This window comes from Perna viridis, chromosome 7 (genome assembly GCF_037379345.1).
Source record: "Perna viridis isolate PV_CMFRI_1.1 ecotype Kerala chromosome 7, ASM3737934v1, whole genome shotgun sequence".
Lineage (NCBI taxonomy): Eukaryota > Metazoa > Mollusca > Bivalvia > Mytilida > Mytilidae > Perna > Perna viridis.
Window position 1 is genome coordinate 31007519 of NC_142451.1, and position 17505 is coordinate 31025023.

The window sequence follows — 17505 nt, forward strand, 5'->3', positions numbered from 1 at the left end:
GTTTGTCCATTTGGATGGTTAAAGTTCGGAAAATCATGTTATTTGTTTCACAGAGACACAAATTTATCATGGCAGGAATCATCGGTTAGTAGAAGTAGTAGGCAATATATAGAGTCAATAATCAAGACAAAAAGACAAACACTGATGTAGCACAATATGAAATATAAAATCTAACAGAAAAATATCATATAAAAGAAGTTGACACGAAGGAACAAACAGGAGAAAAAAAAGCATGGAAAGTGCAGTAACTGCTTTTTGCATTGTTTGACTTGTTTGACATTCGAAATGTAAATGCGATAGTCGGTTGACTGTAACTTCAATTAACTAAATTCAGATTGAGGATCACGAACAAAGAAAAATCATTCTTATTCCCATCGGCGATAGCACATCTCAATCAAAGCAGTACACGTATCTTGAAGTACACGTATCTTGAACGACCAAATACATGTGCTGATACAATCCTAATTAGACTGATGAATGATAAAGTATGGTTGAAATTTCGGAAATTAAGATCAGCTAATACGTAAAAAAATCAGCAATTTTTTATTACATTGTAAATTGGAACAGGATGGTCACATTATTATAGTATTTAGTTTAAACTTTCTTTCCAAAAAATCTGATTACATGAAAAATAAACTTCTTGAGAACTTTTTACACATTATAAAAAAGCATTTTGTTGTTTGAACACTGATTGCTTCAGTACATGATTTTTGTTCTATCACACTCCAGTGGTCACTTACTGAAACTCCTAAATCGTTTTTTTTCCATCTGAAAGAAAATTCCTCTTACAACAGTTTAACATCATGGTTTAATGTGTCTATTTGAATGACCACAGAGTTTAAACGCTATTGTTACTAATTCAATAGTTGAGTTTATTAAGCAAAACTGGTATTTACCTTGGGCTATTCCAGTTCAAGAAGGTCAGAAGTCACAGTCAACCGACTGCAGTTTAAATACAAAAGTACCAATTATATAATACTGGGAATTTCGATATGCTGTCCACGTGATTCAAGGAGTAACCTCTCAAAGCCAAATACAAAGGAAGATATAAATTCCGAAAACATTTATACAAGAATTGTAATTGTGTTGATATATATGTACAATATTCAATGGAAACAAATCGTCATAAATAACTTCTGTTGTATTCATGAAATGTCGTTGACTAAATATCTTTATTTTTCATTTCGATAATAGAATGAATAAGAATTATTTACGGAAACTTAAGTACTGCTCAAGTGGAAGATTAAAGTAAGCATTTCTTACAACGCCGAAAAAGCTGTAAATAAATCCAAGTTAAAACAAAGAAGAATTTTACTACTGACTGTCAATACAAAACTACCAATCATATAATATTGCATACTTCGATATGCTGTCGAATACAAAGGAAGATATTAACCCGGAAAACATCAAATAAGAATTGTAGTTACGTCAATGTATATGTACATAAACCAGTGGGAAACAAATCGTCATAAATAACTTCTGTTGTATCCATCAAATGTTGCCGAATTAAATATCTTCATCTTTCAATTCAAAATAAAATGAATAAGAATTGAATAATAAAAAAAACGAATAATTTTTACTGAAACTAAAAATAAAAAAAAAACACCAAAAAAAAAAAAAATAAAAAATAAAAAAAAACATAAAAAAAAACGGCGCAAGTGCACGGATAAAGTAAGATTTTCTAACAAGTGCATAAATTCAAATTAAAACGAAAAAGAAGCAAACAAAAGAGTTTTCCTGGTTTTCCCTGTGGAGATGTCCGTATCATAACAATTAACTACTGGTTGTTATATGATGTCTACAGCCAAACGTTTGAAGTGGTGAATTTAGTCATAGTTTTACCCCTTATGTCCATAATGAAATTGATTTTGCAGGAATACTGTCGTACCCATGGTGGATATCTAGCTACAGTTGATTCGTCAGACGAAAAAGATTATATTAATGGCATGATTCAAAATGATCCTGGTACTAAGTTTTTACTAGAAGTAAACTTATGGATATATCAGCCTGACCGAAGCTGAAAAAAATTATATGAGACTGAAATAAAACTTTATCTGACGACAGAAACACGATATTTGTAGCATTTTCTAGGAAGATAATTGTGTAGTAAAGAAATAAACAAAACGATAGATATGTGAAAAGACTGAATTACTATTAATTGAAGTATAAAATAACATTTATTAAAATTAAAATGAACATGTTTGTTATATAGCTCTCATAGATTAAAAGTTTTCTTTGTTTTTACCCAGGACATTATTGGTTGGGTGGGATTGATGACCGCAAGGCAGAAGGAATATGGGAATGGTCGAACACGGGTGATCAGATAGCGACGGATCTGTGGTATCCCGGTGAACCGAACAGCCTTTCACCTTTAGAAGACTGCATGGAGACCGCTACGAAATATGATGGTTTTTGGAACGATGAGCAATGTCATTTTAAACAATATTGTATTTGTAAAAGACAATATGTATAAGAACTGACCGTTATCGTTAATTATTGTCCTCACTGCTCTAGTTTTTTATATCATAATTGAACAAAAGTGTAAGTTTGAATGATATACGATATGTTTGTAGCTGAAGTCTTTTAATTTCATATTACCCACAATTAAAACGCAATTACGCTTTATCACAGTGTCTGTTAATTATCGACAACATAATTATATTTTATCCTCCTTCTATAAAGATACATTATAAATAAACTTTGGTTTCTCAATCATCTCCTGTATTGGAAACAAAAAAAAAAAAAAAAAAAAAAAACGTTGTATTATTGATTATCCGTCTTTCGTAAAGATTTTGTCGATATTTTAATAAGCTGTTTTTTTTTCAAAGGGATTATACAGTATCGATATTATAAATGGCTTCAGATAATAAAAAGCTAGAATGTTTGGTCTAAAAGTCCAAATTAGTATTTCAACTATGCCATGTCGAAATTTATGGCACTAGACAATTTTGATAAATACCATGTTTTCTCTATGCTATTACGCACTTTATGTTTATATATTATGTAATCTGGCAGTATCGTTTTTCTTTGAAAAAGAGGACGGTTTTAATTTTGTTGTTACTTGTACATACTATCTGTTTCTGCCTTTTTATTACAAAATAAATCAAAAATCAAAACAATCAAAGTTATTGATTGTTATGACCACTTGTTCCACTAAATGACTCGTTAACCTATCAAATTTAATTCAAATTCAAATTTATAAGGGTGATTGAATACGTTGTAAGTTGATAAAACTGTTTTAATTTTTTTTTATTTTAAATTTAAAAAACGCCCTCTGTCAAAACTGTTCAAATATTTTGTGTATTTTTCTTAAAAATGGTTATTTAGTTTCCAATTTAAAAACTACCCTTCATAGTATTAACGCTTTGTTTCTCTCTGATATTTATACATGAATGTAATCAAAAATCCTTACAACCTAAACAATATTTTACTATTAGGCGGTTCATTTTTTATTGTTTGCACAAATTAAGCAAAAAAAGAGAAGAACTAAAATTAAAAAGCAAATGCTATAGAATTTGTTTAGAATTCTAGCAATGAGGGGATAAAAATACCCTGTATTTTACAATTCTCTATTTCAACTTTATCTCATTATAATGCGCACCTACATTTGTCTAAATCTACAAGATATAAAATAGAAGATTTTTTACCTTTACATATATCTGAAAACAATTGACACTCGCCATATTTAACCATTCCTGGATACTGTACTGAACATTGTAGAAAGTTTTTTATATTTTAATTGCTGCAAAAATATGATTTTGCTCTACATTATGAAATTGAGTATATATCAATAATATTGTTCCGTGCATACTAGAACAAAATTATTGTTTGTAGTATTGAAACTTCAGCACTGACGAAAGCTTTATTTTATCAACATTTTATTTTATGAAAGTAAGTACATGATTATACGAAAAGTATATAGGAAATGTCAAAGTTTACTATGCGTACATCTGTTTTAACTTTGTTTTATAAAATGAGGCTGATGTAACGTATCTGCACAAAATACTGAAGCAACAACATGGAAGGACAATACAGAGACAATAAAATCCAAATACGTGACAAAATATTTGCATAGAATTTACCGAAGCATCCGAAAAGTAGGACAATACGGAGAAACCAAAATCAAAATTGTTCGACCAAAACGTGAAAACTTAATACAGAGAGGTATACAATACACAATGAGGCAAACAAAAAAAAAACTCAGAAACAAAACAAAATAATAAAACAAAAACAAACAAAAAAAAAAAAAAAAAAAAAAAAAAAAAAAAACAAATACAAAAAAAAAATACAATGAAACAAAAAAACTGACACCACACACAATCCTTAAGCACTTGCAATATGAATTCCCATAAAAAACAGGAGCTTTGAAAGGGGAATTTTGTCCTGCTCCGCACATCGCAAATGATTAAAATCTGATATAGATATAGCCACAATAATGTTGCCTACTCGGCACACTATAATCGTGGTTCTCTTAATTATTCTTTGCTAAGGCAGAACCAAAGTGAGATCTTACTTAAAGATATGAAGCAACTCGAGGAGCAATTCACACCTAGACAATTTTAATTGACAAAGGTTTCATTATATAATTAAGTGTAAAAGATTGTAAGAATCCGGCCAAGTGGGAAAAAATCATTAACATGCATATCAAAACCCCGGCGAATAATTAAAAGATACTTTTTCTATTTGAAAGTACCATTATTAGATTTTCATACACCATGTAGATAATTAAAATAAGACACAATAACTTGTACATAAAGGAAAATAAGGACAACCAGACAGCACACAAAGACTCCATAAAAAAATCGGAAGTGACATAAGATGCTCCGAAAGTGTACTCATGTTAATATCAGAAAGCTTTGTAAATCCCGGCGAGTGGTAATTAGACGTGAAGGTATCTTCAAAAGTTTAATTAAGTAGGTTAATTCACCAACACAGAAGACAGACGTCTGATCCCGACAATTTATCAAAATTTACAGTTTTACAAATTCAAAAGTACTTGAAACCGAGTTTTATGCATTGCACATCGGAGAACTACACAGTGATGAATTTGGCTTCCTACTTCGAAAACTTTGGTTTGGAGTACTCCTTTTAAAAATTACTTTTTGGACTGCGAATTCCATATATATTTTATCATAATGCCGCTGATGAAAGGTTACTCCATGAAATATGCGTACAGCATATCGTAACTTGCAATATATCTGATTGGTATTTTTGTATCTAATACAGTTTTTTTGTTTCTTGTGCCATACCTTTCGGTGATGACTGTAATGTTAATCAGTTCTGTGAGTATTGTAATCAAATGGCGGATTGTTTGTCATACAATGTAACGGATTTCCCTTGATAAGGAGATAAGTATCTACCTACACACTTAAATACAGATAATGATGTTTTCTATCTTACAATTGAACGGTCGTTTACAACATGATAGGAAAAAGTTCTATAGCATTTACTTTATTCCATATATTTACCGGTGAGTTTTCATTGCATATCTTTAGTACTTCACCCTGATGGAAGTCAGAGTTATCTTGACACAGACTGTAATGATCAACTGACTATACGCATTTATGAGTTTGCGATGGTTCTCAGATAGCAGTTTTATAATATTCTGCAACGAAATTTTCCGCAATTTGAAAATCGCACAAGCCATAATTTCTACAATTTTAAGTACTAAATTGAAAATTGAACTGTCTCTCTTTAGACAGTATCAGGGTGAAAATAGCATTTTGTGCTACAAATATTGATAAAAGGATGTTTATTTATAACAGAAGCAGCAACTACGCTAAAATCATTTGGGTGGACAAGATTTGGTGAATCCAAATACCTTTTTCAAAGGGATGCAAAATTGACATGGCAGAAATCGTCTGTAAGTTTCAAACTTTTACGAGAAAACTGTAACGTGCACTTTTATTTAGCTTTAACATATAAAATAGTAAAAATGAGTATTTCGAAACCCAATACCATAAAGTAGAATTATAATACAATAACTGATATTATAAGAATTCAAGAGTTCTAGTTTCATGATAACGAAGTACTTCACTTACACAGTATGAAACTAATATAGCTTTGATCGTTTTATGATAAAATTACTGTTTTCCGTAATAAAAAAAAATCTTTTTTTTTGTTATAATGAACAACATGAATGTGGAATTGAATAAAGGCAATTTAGAACTATATCTGTATTTTTTTGTCTACCAACAAAGTTACTTTCAGTACCAGCATAAACTGAATTTGAATCTTCCTCAACAAAATACAATTTAAATAGGCATAAAAACATAAAAACATGGACTAGAAACAAGCAACAACAATAAAGAAAACAAAAACGAAAACAAAAAAATAATAATTAAAAAACAAAAAACAAACAAAAAAGCGAATAATATTACACATCAAAAAAGGGAGACAAAACAGCCGCAGAATTACAATAAATCCAAACTTAATGAACAAAAGTTGAAATGGATCAGTTTTTGTATAAAACATCGCATCTTTTATTCCAGAATTACTGTCGGACATATGGTGGCCATTTAGTCATAAGTGATTCTATTCCAGAAAATGATTTTCTTAAAGGTGTACTTCAGAGTTTGCCGGGTTAGTATTGGGAAGCCATTGTGTTTACATTATATACATCAAGTAAGTAAAAAATACGTGTATGCGTAGGGTATTTTTGTAATTTATGCTGAATCAAGATTATAAGTATTTATTATCAAAAATGAAATCAATCTTGTAAACGTTCCATATATTTCTTTTGCAATTATATTTTTGCAAAACTAAAATATTTTCCCTTTAAGTTTCATTAAATTTCAACAATATGATAAGGATCTGTTGCAAATATATAATATGAAATGATTTATCCTTTTTGAGCTAATATAAATTACATCCCCACCTCCATCATATATTTCGATATTAGAAACCCAAAGGTCTTTTAGATTCAACGTCTGAAGCACAATGCTATCTAATAATATGAATTTGAGATTTCCATGAGATGTACCAAAAGGTGTGTTAGATACAAATAATTCTCATAATTCAAATGATATAGAGGAAGGGGTACGATAACGAAAGTGTAACTAATCATAGAGTATGAAGATCATTATCTACTGGAGAAAGGGGAAAACCATGAAAAGATTCACCAAACGAAAAACAACCTAACATTCCAAGAAAACCAAGAAAAGACATCTTTTGTCAACTTGGAGATCGGTGAAATAAAATGTGGTATGAAGGTTTTTTTTTTTTTTTTATCTTGGTCAAGAAACGAAAAATTCTTGACACTTTCCTTTAAATAAGTAGCATGATTAAAAAAAGCCAGAGTATTTGGAATAATCTCGAATTATCATGTGCAAGAAATGAAAACTATATTAGAATTATTTTATTACATTGAATCACAAGAAAGATATGTTTCAGGGGAATATTGGTTGGATGGGGTTGAAGACCAGATGAGGGGAACATGGAATTGGGCTTCCACAGGAGATTTAATCGTTCGTAATTTTTGGTTTCCAGGAGAACCAAATCATGAAACACATCATGAAAATTGTATGGAAACGACACATTTTTACAACGGTTTATGGAATGATGAAGAATGTAACTACGAACAATACTGTATTTGTGAAAGACCATTTTATTTATAGCTACGTCTACTCAATAAATGTTGTAAGGGTAAAACAATGATATTATAAATAAAATTATCAAATGAGGAACGGTGATTTGCCACTTTTGGCAAATCTTGTTTTTTTTTTTATTTTATAATAAAAATATATAAAATATATAATGTGTCTTTTTGAGATGATAAATACATATTAAAACAATCCCATTTAAAGAAGAATCTTGATAGACCCAACAACATCAAATGATCGTAATACGGTTTGCCTTTTTATGAGCAAATCGGCGGGTGTTTCTAGAAAAGCAGCGGACGCTTACCCTACCTGTGTACCTGGTCCATGCTCCCAGTTTTTAGTGGAGTCAGAGTTGCTCATTTGCTTTTGTTACTTTGTATTTATGATTTTTGTTACTTTATGTTCTTTGTTGTGTATGTCTGGTCTTTGTCCCTGGATTACATTATTTTGATTACCGCTATAACCTTTGTTACCTTGATTACTCTTTGATTACCACTACAACATTGGTTCCCTTTGTTACTCTTGATTCTTCTGACTTGCTTACACGGTAGAAAACTTTGCAAAGTAAAAGACTCGTTTTTCTGTCAAAGTTCCTGGTCCGTGTATTAGTGAAGATTATAATGGTTGAGTTCATTATATTAGTTATCTTTAGCTTATTTTATTTCTTCAAAATTTCCACGATTATGATCTATGTCATTTAACAGTCATACAATTACATTTATTATCTTTTTTTTGTTTTTCGAAAATCATTTCACATTATGATTTCAGTAGGTTTTGTTTTAATGTTTACTTCTATAAATAAAAGGCTTTTTATGTGAGGCACTAAATTACAAAACATGATAAGAATAAAAAGAACATTTTCTTTTTTTAATTTTATGAAAAACATTTACAATTACATAGATTAACATTTACCCTAAATAAAAAAAATCATCTGTAAAATTAAATAAGATTTCGCCAATGCTAGCTTTAATCGATATCACAAAGCTTTTATTTTATTATACACATTAAATATAATTTTAAAATAAATATTGTTTTAGTTACTAGTACATCAACAGTGTTACAAATCAAATCAAAGACATAATATTACAATACCGATAGAGTAAAAACACTGATTACAAGTTTTGATTACAAAATGTAAACACAATATATACATAACTATATCAACATTAAATGTGTTTTTTTGCACGTTTTTAAAGTACAAGTACTGTGAAACATATCTAAATCGAACCTTGAAGAGTCCGAAAGCTGTCTAAATTAGACTTTTAAATAAAAGTTTGTTATATCAATTTATAAGTATTTTAAACTTGGTAAACCAAACACCTATCTTAACCAATACAATTTCAAATTCCAGAATGGGGTCGGTATAGACAGGTTTCACTGTATAGGGACTTGAAGGTTTATGACTTCTACATGAAGACTTTTTGTCGTATGTCTCAAACAATCTAGTAGTATCAATTTACATCGTAAATATTCATATTTGTCTTTATTTTTGTGTGTTAAACAACATCTATTGATAACAATATCAATCATAATCAGGAATTGGATCACAAGATATCTCAGGATAATCCGGAATGGGATCATTATCACGTTCCAGAATAAAGCTACAATGTAAGATAACGATTGTATGTCAATCAACTTATTAGAAATGTGACGGTATTGTGAATCGTGTAATGTCGTTTAAAAATGTGAGCAAATGTATTAACATGTTTTCTTTTCTGATACTAGCTAAATTTTACATTTTGCCAATGGTATTGTCTAATTGTTTGACAAATCCAATTATTTAATACCTGTTGCAAAGTATATAGTACCGTGTTTTACACGAAAAGATAACCTCGCATGAACATTTCCTCTGTAGATGTAAGCCCTTAAGTTGGATGATATCTCTTTGCTTAAACCTGATATCATGTCGTTTGATCGACCTCTGCTGGTCCCAAGGACTTAATGAATTAGAGACAAAGCAAACAATCACAAATATGTCATTGAACCCAAAGTTGGGGAGCAAAGGCTTCCAACTATTGCTTACGGCACAAGTGATCTTCCAATAAGAGAATTATCAAAAGTCTTTCTTCAAGCAACTAAATATAACAGCTCAATCATAATTTGTTGAATTAAAGTAAACCATTACACACAATACAATTTTATCTGAAGGTCACAGAAGGTCAACACAGGTGGGTTACTAATGTTTTGATTTACTCTTCTACGCATATGCTTAAGTAGCTGTCTTTATAAGAATCATGAAATCACAAAATTGAAAAATGTGATACACCCCCCCCCCAAAAAAAATGGCTACATATTTTTATTTTTGTAATTAAGTTGTTTTATGGGTTTATGCTATGAAATGTGTAATTATTCATTCATATCTCTTAGGATATAATCAATGTTGAAATTCCAATAGATTTTATTGTATTTGAGTGTCATTTACAGAGTTACCTACCTTAATTTTGAAATCTATAGTGCATTCTATATAATTTTTATCTCCTAAGAACACGGGTTATATGAAAAACTGAATGATAATTTCTACTATGGTCATTCGAACAAAATATCAAAAAATAAAAATACGTTGGCTTTTTACCCATCAATCACATTTTGCATGATTCTTAGCTGGAGTGCTACTTAATAATAATAGCTTATCTTGAAGAATTCAAATCCGAATATGATTTATTACGTTAAAAAACAACTATTTGACCTCGCGATCAAAGTTCTAGACCAAATGTTGGTAGGATTTCCTACATATATGTAAATTGTAAAAATGTCTACATTCACGTTACTGCAAAGACATCGTATAAGACATTGAAAATGCAAAACTAAAAACAAAACACGATCCCAAGGTAAAATTCAAAATTAGAGAGAACATCATTTTACTCAACAGATTATCCTGATGTTGACAATGTATATATAACATATCAGGTAACAAAATACCAGTTTTATATATATTGTAAATTTCGATATGCTGTACACGTGTTTGAGGAGTAACCTCTAATCAGCACATTAAAATCAAATGTGTGGGAATATCATAATCAAAATATTAGTTCTATAGAAGAAGTACTCATAACCAAACCTATAGATAGAGGAATCCAAATCCATCACCGAGAGATGACAGGTGACAAAAAACATCTCGAATACTGTACTTTTAAAGTAGTCAGCCATAAAAAAAACATTCTAGATGTGAGGTGAGATACAAGCCTTGATGCGTAGAAACTTTTATTGCGTTTTTTTTAGTTTTATTAATGATAGAGGAGTTCCGCCTACTAGGGGGAGGACAGAAGACAGACTGATTTGCAGATAATATAATTACCTGTATACCCAACTTTTTTTTCTTTACAACAAATAGTATAGGACGAGGCCGAATAAAAATAAGGGATTATTAATCATGTCGAATACAGTATAGCAGCGCTCGACATACATTGGATAACTATCTGGAGTAATTTGGGCATAAAACTGTTTTCTTTCAAATCGAGTAACCGATTCAATATGCATTTATGACCCATGGGAACTTCGTTTTGAGCATAAAACATTTATCCCGTTATTTCATAATCATAAGCACTTAAATATGAGCACAAATAAAAAAAATTCTTACCGTAAATTATTATTCTGGAAAAAAATAAAAATAAAATGTTAGGGAACTGTTCAATACGGTGAATTCATTTTTTGTGAAATTCTGAATAGTACATGTACAGCTTATTGAACAGCATTGTCCATTTTGTATATCTTAACCTGGTATTATAGCCATGTTCTTAGCTACAGAACTACTTCAATACACATAAAACATGCATTAAAAGTACAAATGATGCAATCAGTTGACGGTTGGCAGTATTGGTCCACGTTAAAAATGTTGATTTCATATAATTTAAACATTATATTGCTCTTTTATTTTTGTTTTCTTGTGTTTTTGAATTAAAATATAAGGATTGTTTCAATATTTGGTAGGATTATAGGATATAAACGACTTTTGTGTCGGTTTACCTTGCAACATAAAGCGCTTCACGATTGCGGTTTATTCAGCGTAAACCGACCCAAAGTCATTTATATCCCATTATCTAACTAAACGATTGAAACAATCCTTAAATTTATGTATATCTGAATTAAGCATAAGGCATACATTATCTAATATAGCATTTTTTTTAAAACAACGTCCTTAACCGTTCAATTTGCTATGACTGTAAAACGTTCCATCTATATATTACGGCCCCTTCCCTTAAATCAGTATTAAAGTAAAGTGGTTATTAATAAGGACGTTCTTTTACCACTGACGATTTTTGTTATTTTTGTTCAGGCCACCATATATTTATCATAACTATACCTGCTTTGTTTGATCCCATCTATTTCTGTAAGTCCTATCTTGAGGTGACGTGATACGTTCGTTTGATCTCTGTAGTAAACATTATATTATCTACATTGCATATGAGGTCTACTGCAACACAGTCAAGAGGTACCGTGTAGTAGTAAATGTTCGCAAGCGTCTAATTTTCGCTATATTCGCAAAGTTTGGGGAATCGTGAGAATAAAATTAAGCTCGCCAAATTTAAGTGGAGATATTAGAAAATTAATTTCCATTCTTTTGAATCTGAAGAAGCGAAATATAAAGACCGTGAAAATGTAATACCCTTATTTTACAGGTCAAATCGCGAAATGTGACATGCGCGACGATCACCCGCTGTACGGTATATTTAAGGTATGACTTTTAACTGTATTCTTTCTATCAAGAACAGAAACATAAAAGAGTTATTCCCTATCATGCACTTTCACTAACAAATTTAACAATTAGTCTATAAAATATTGCTTACAATTTTACAACCGCATGATTTTGAGATTAATAATATAGAATATGATTTTTTATACAATCAGAAATCGTGTTACTTCTGAAATCAAATAATCCAATGCTGTTTTTGAATGAACCAACTGTATATTTACAATAACTTGTAACTAACGGTTCATCTAAAGCATATAATTATGTAAAGATTACGAGAATTCAGTATTCAAGAGGAAAAACTATCTGTATTTACGTTTTATCATTATAAAATGCCAGCATGGATACAAATCTGAAATGATGAAAATTTAAACAAACAAAATGATTTGACATTGATATTGTCTTCATCGTTTTGTTTTAAGACCATATATTGAACAAATATATTAGATTGTAAAGTTAATTGTTTATTTTATCATTACATGATATTCAGATCCAAATCTGTCATCATGATAGTCGATCTGGGGTCGCTGGATAAAACGTTGATTAGAACTCTGAAAAATGATAAAAACAAAGACAAAAACACTTTAATAATACTCATAATACATTCAACTTTATATATGTATCCAAACATTCTTGTCAGATTAAAGAAATAATGTAAAGGAACGCATGCATATTAGATAACACGAGAGTACACAAATCCAATATTGCGAATTTTGATCATTTCGAATTGAAGTGATATACATTTTTTTTTTTGCAAAACATATCGCTATAATATGCAAATTAACAGTAAGTTTAGCATTGGAATATGATGTGACATCTATTCTTTTGAAAATTAGAAAAAAAATCTCACATAAAGTTCATATCACTTTAAACGAAAGTACCTGATCTAAATCGTTCCACCCGTTAATGAAATTATCATTCTGTGGTGGAACAAAACGTTGATTAGAAACTGAGTAGGGTGTGTCCATTCTTGGGGCGCTGTTATCGAGATCTTCGTATTGTGTTATATTACTAAAATATTTCTCTTTCCCTCGGTCTTCGGTTTTTGTCTTATCAGCTCGTAGAAATCCTGGGTCGGATCTCCATCTGGGAAAATGCAAAAACTTTCATTTTTTTTTCAGGATTATTTGCGTATTAAATATGGGATAAACTTGTACAAACTTAAATGACGAATATTTATTTCATCACTTCAATTTTTTTTAATGAATCGACCCTTTTATTACAGAAGTCCCGAGGGGCTATAAAAGGAGTATATCGTTATCGCAATTTATTGTATGTATCTTTTATCTCGATTCGTATCTCAATAAACATGTGAAGCCGTTATTCGATCGTGAATATATTCAATTCAATAGTCAATGTAGTCAGTAAAATATTACATTCTAAAATGACACTTACTTGTACAAAAAGATAAATGTTGTTAATATAGAAATGCATAAAGCCCCAGACATTCCATAAAGGGCATATGACCAATGTTGACGTTCTTGTATGAGTTCTTTTACTTTTTTGTTATGTGCTGTGCCTTGGACGCAAGCTCCAGGATTGTCTCCTCTTATTTCGATGGTGACATCTACCTCACTAAAAAAGTAAAGTAATATTATCAGGACTGGATCATCAGCTTAATCAGCAATCATCACTTAACCATATTTCTTATTAATTGTTTTTATTTGCTTGTTATATTTTGTTTTAATTTTGGTTGTTGGTGTATTGATATTCCCAAATACTCAAACTATTACGTAAAGATAACAAAACAACATAGAAACTATTTGTAGCAAAGACAAAAAAAACCTTATTTCTAGTTGTGTAAGACACAAACACTAAGGTTTTCAAAACAGACATCGTCATAAGGGATTTTAAATCGTCAAAAGGGCTTTTAAATCGTAAAAAAAGGCTTTTAAATCTTTTTCAATGCTTTCATTAGGTTTTTTTTCGATTTTTAAACCTTTTTCAGAGAATGAGTGGGTCTGAAGTATATTCCTTTTCAACAGAAACTCTCAATCTTTAACTTAGATCCTTTGGAAGACCCTACGAATATTTGGCCATAAAGGATCTCTTACCATGCCCTTCTCGGAAGATGAAACGAAGATTCAGTCATCAAAAGAAAAAAAGTTGATTGGGGACGTTGGTAGAAAAAAAAATAAAGCTATATTTAGACAGCCCTTACAGCCCTTTTCTTAACCTTAACAAATCAAGGGAAATAATAAGATAACGTGACGATGTACCATTGAATCAGAAATTAGCAAACTAAGCCAATCATTTGGGAAAACAAGGGAGGTGTTCAAGGTCATACAGAAGTGACGTGTCTTTGATGCTGTTCGACATGCTATTTTGCGTCATGAACCGTAAGAAGAACAAAAACAAAATATTACCCGACTTGAGTAGCATAAGTTTGTCAGATTAATAAACCTGACTTCATTATTGATTGGATTAGTGTTCGGTAATTTTGTTGACGAAAACATATTAAACATAATTTTGTTCAAAATGTATCACATTTGATTAATAAAGTAAATGTTTACCTTGACCTTGGAATAATACCATGATCCTTTGCCTCTACTGTCAATACAACTTTATTACCCCTTGCTTCTACTGTCAACACAACTTCATCTTCAGGTAAAACTGACGAGTCAAGCTGATGCATTAAATTTATCCAGCCTGTCTGGTTAATGTGGAAAAACTCCTAAAATGTAACGAATACCAATGCTGTTATAAAATAAATAAATGTCGAAACTAAAATTACAAAATTAAAAAATATATATAAATAAATACAGAGGAACGTATACTCTTAAAATCAGTTCGGTTAAGACAAGTGCTCGAGTTACCATGGTTCAAAATATAGTTTAAAAGTTATATCCAGGAACTTTTTGGCTGATTCGAACCTTTTCTTAAGGACATAAAGAAATTCATACCCTTTCATTTCCTTTACTAATACTGTAAGATATATTCCCATCTTCACCGCTATCTTCATCCGTTGCATTGACTTGTATGATTATTGTTCCTGGCTCATCATTCCAATAGATATGGCAATTGAACTTCATGTCTGTAAACATTAAGCTTATATAATTTGTGCACGATTATCTAAGTTGATTTTAATATTGACGCTTTATTACATATCACGATATCAAGCAGTGTTTGATAGTGATTGTTGGAACTCTCCACCTGTATTACACCACATTTAGTACATCACAAAGTTAAAATGTTGCTGCGATGTTGATCGATAAAATCTTCACCAATTTCACAGCTCACATTTGCTGTGCAGTAGTCAGTAGAAATTTTGTTAATGTCAATTTGACCGTTCGAAGTGAGGACATGATACAATATGCCATTGTTATGTGATAACTTATGTCTGACATGGATTTGTAACACGGCTGATAATGACATTTCTTTCGACCATTATAATGATTAATTCTCGTCATTAAACTGTTATAAAAAAAATTACATTGATATTAAATTTTTATATGGAAAGTTTTACGTACCCCCAAAAACAGGAGTGTGGTTGTTTGTGTTGTTGTATACAACTGTTATTATAAACAGTGCCCGGTGTTTATTTGGAATTGCTTTATAAATATCTTCGGCAGTCACAAAACCCTGTGGTAAAGATGACAGACAAACATGAATAGAAATGTTAAATGTAAGCTAATTATTTATAAAAAAAAAAAAAAACAAAAAAAAAAAAAAAAAAAAACTGAGCAAGAAGTGATTCGCAAAATACGTTTACGATTTCTTTCTGAGAATATCAATTTAAAAAAATTCTGAAAGTTTAGCAGATTCACAGACTGTCAATTGCAATAGTTATTGTATACTGTAGAATGTTTGATGTCCATACAATAAACTACATTTTGAAAAAAAAAAGATTCTCATCAAATACCAATAATCTGCTAATTCACATTTCTTCTACCATATACGACTTTAGAGTTCACTTACAAGAATATTTAACTATACTATCAAAAGGTATAAGTTACATTTATTCTAGAGGTTTAGCACGGTAAAACAACTGAATTTATCCACCATATTCATCAAAAAGCCTTGTATCGCGGTTGTTTCCAAATGTCCGGTGTTTGCATTGACATTATCTTTTGTTATTGGGACATTTCCACATTTTACCATTCATTTGACTACCGCCTTGAATATTTTGCTGATCAGTTCCGAATTTTTGTTTTTGTCCTTTAATTATAAGTATAACTGGCTTTCAAGAATCCGACGTATAAAGACATTTTGGATGTCTATGCCTCCATTTTTGTATGTATTCAGTTAAACGGCTATAACCATTAAGAAATACACTTAAATTAAGAGTTAAAAGTTTCCTTTTTGATTTATAGGATTTTTTAAAATTTTTTCTAGATTTGTTTATTTTATTTTACTAAAGAATACATATGCTATATTGTTATTTTAACTTTTATGGCAGAAAATAGATGACATGTGCCTGAAATTAGGTTAACGGTTGGTTATACAAAGTAATCACAGAAAGGAACATTTGACTGAAAGATACAGAACTATCAGACCTATGATTGTACAACAATATACATCATATTCATGCATATGGTAAATATTGAAAAAAAAGAGTAATGAAGGGCACCAAAATAAAAAAAAATAGCGGAAATCAAAGGAATGTAATCAAGGGACAAAGACCAGGCATGGAAGACACACACACCACAAAGAACATAAACTAACCAAAATAATACATACAAAGTAACAAAAGTAAATGAGCAACTCAGACCACATTATAACTTGGAGCACGAACAAAATATCAATGCGTCACAAATAAAGAGATAATTGAGAAACAAATATAGCAAAGTCCAAGGACATGGTCTAATCGTGACAATATTACCTTGATGTCCACAGATTTTTCACTAGCTTTCGTAAGATCTCCTGTGATGCAAATTTCTCCTGTTTCATTCATGATGCGAGCAGTAACATAAGATCCAAACTCACTATCTGTGATATTAATTGTGTAGATAGTTGTTGGGTTCACGTCAAGATCTTCTGCAGATGCATAACCTACATGTATGTACTTTTCGCTGACATCTTGCTGTAGAAGACGCAAGTTTATTTTGTTACACTGGCATAATTATTTTACTTTTGTGAAATTTTTAACAGAATTTACACCGACGTTTTCGAGCTTTCATGTAAATTCCATAAATACGTTTCAAATAAAGTTTAAATAGGTGTTTGTTATATTAAGAATTTGACATGAAAATCACGTGAATAAAAATGAACTATATA

General features: G+C 30.5%; 3 protein-coding genes across 4 annotated transcripts in view; 2 read left to right on the forward strand and 1 right to left on the reverse strand.

Moving 5' to 3' along the window:
- LOC148612270 (E-selectin-like) lies at positions 1-2756 on the forward strand. Its single transcript, XM_088595465.1, has 3 exons — positions 1-84; positions 1875-1965; positions 2250-2756. The coding sequence occupies exons 2-3, from the start codon at positions 1947-1949 to the stop codon at positions 2471-2473; spliced, it is 243 nt and encodes an 80-aa protein (XP_088451591.1). The 5' UTR covers positions 1-84; positions 1875-1946; the 3' UTR covers positions 2474-2756.
- Positions 2757-5348: 2592 nt separating this feature from the next.
- On the forward strand, positions 5349-7719 carry LOC148612271 (hepatic lectin-like). Of its 2 annotated transcripts, none has more exons than XM_088593532.1 (4): positions 5349-5470; positions 5766-5863; positions 6492-6582; positions 7489-7719. In XM_088593532.1, the coding sequence occupies exons 1-4, from the start codon at positions 5422-5424 to the stop codon at positions 7614-7616; spliced, it is 366 nt and encodes a 121-aa protein (XP_088449658.1). In that variant the 5' UTR covers positions 5349-5421; the 3' UTR covers positions 7617-7719. The 2 variants fall into 2 exon arrangements, with proteins under 2 accessions (XP_088449658.1, XP_088449657.1); XM_088593531.1 differs by having other exon boundaries at positions 7393-7718.
- A 767-nt stretch (positions 7720-8486) lies between these two features.
- LOC148612272 (protocadherin Fat 4-like) overlaps positions 8487-17505 on the reverse strand; it is a 29893-nt gene continuing 20874 nt past the window's right edge. Inside the window, exons 17-26 of the mRNA XM_088595370.1 lie at positions 17111-17311; positions 15759-15870; positions 15192-15322; positions 14802-14962; positions 13684-13863; positions 13170-13374; positions 12768-12839; positions 11902-11970; positions 11179-11192; positions 8487-9202 (exon numbers count right to left, since the gene is read on the reverse strand). Coding sequence (XP_088451496.1) covers positions 9124-9202; positions 11179-11192; positions 11902-11970; positions 12768-12839; positions 13170-13374; positions 13684-13863; positions 14802-14962; positions 15192-15322; positions 15759-15870; positions 17111-17311 — 1224 coding nt within the window. The 3' untranslated portion in view covers positions 8487-9123. The remainder of the gene's footprint in view (positions 9203-11178; positions 11193-11901; positions 11971-12767; positions 12840-13169; positions 13375-13683; positions 13864-14801; positions 14963-15191; positions 15323-15758; positions 15871-17110; positions 17312-17505) is intronic.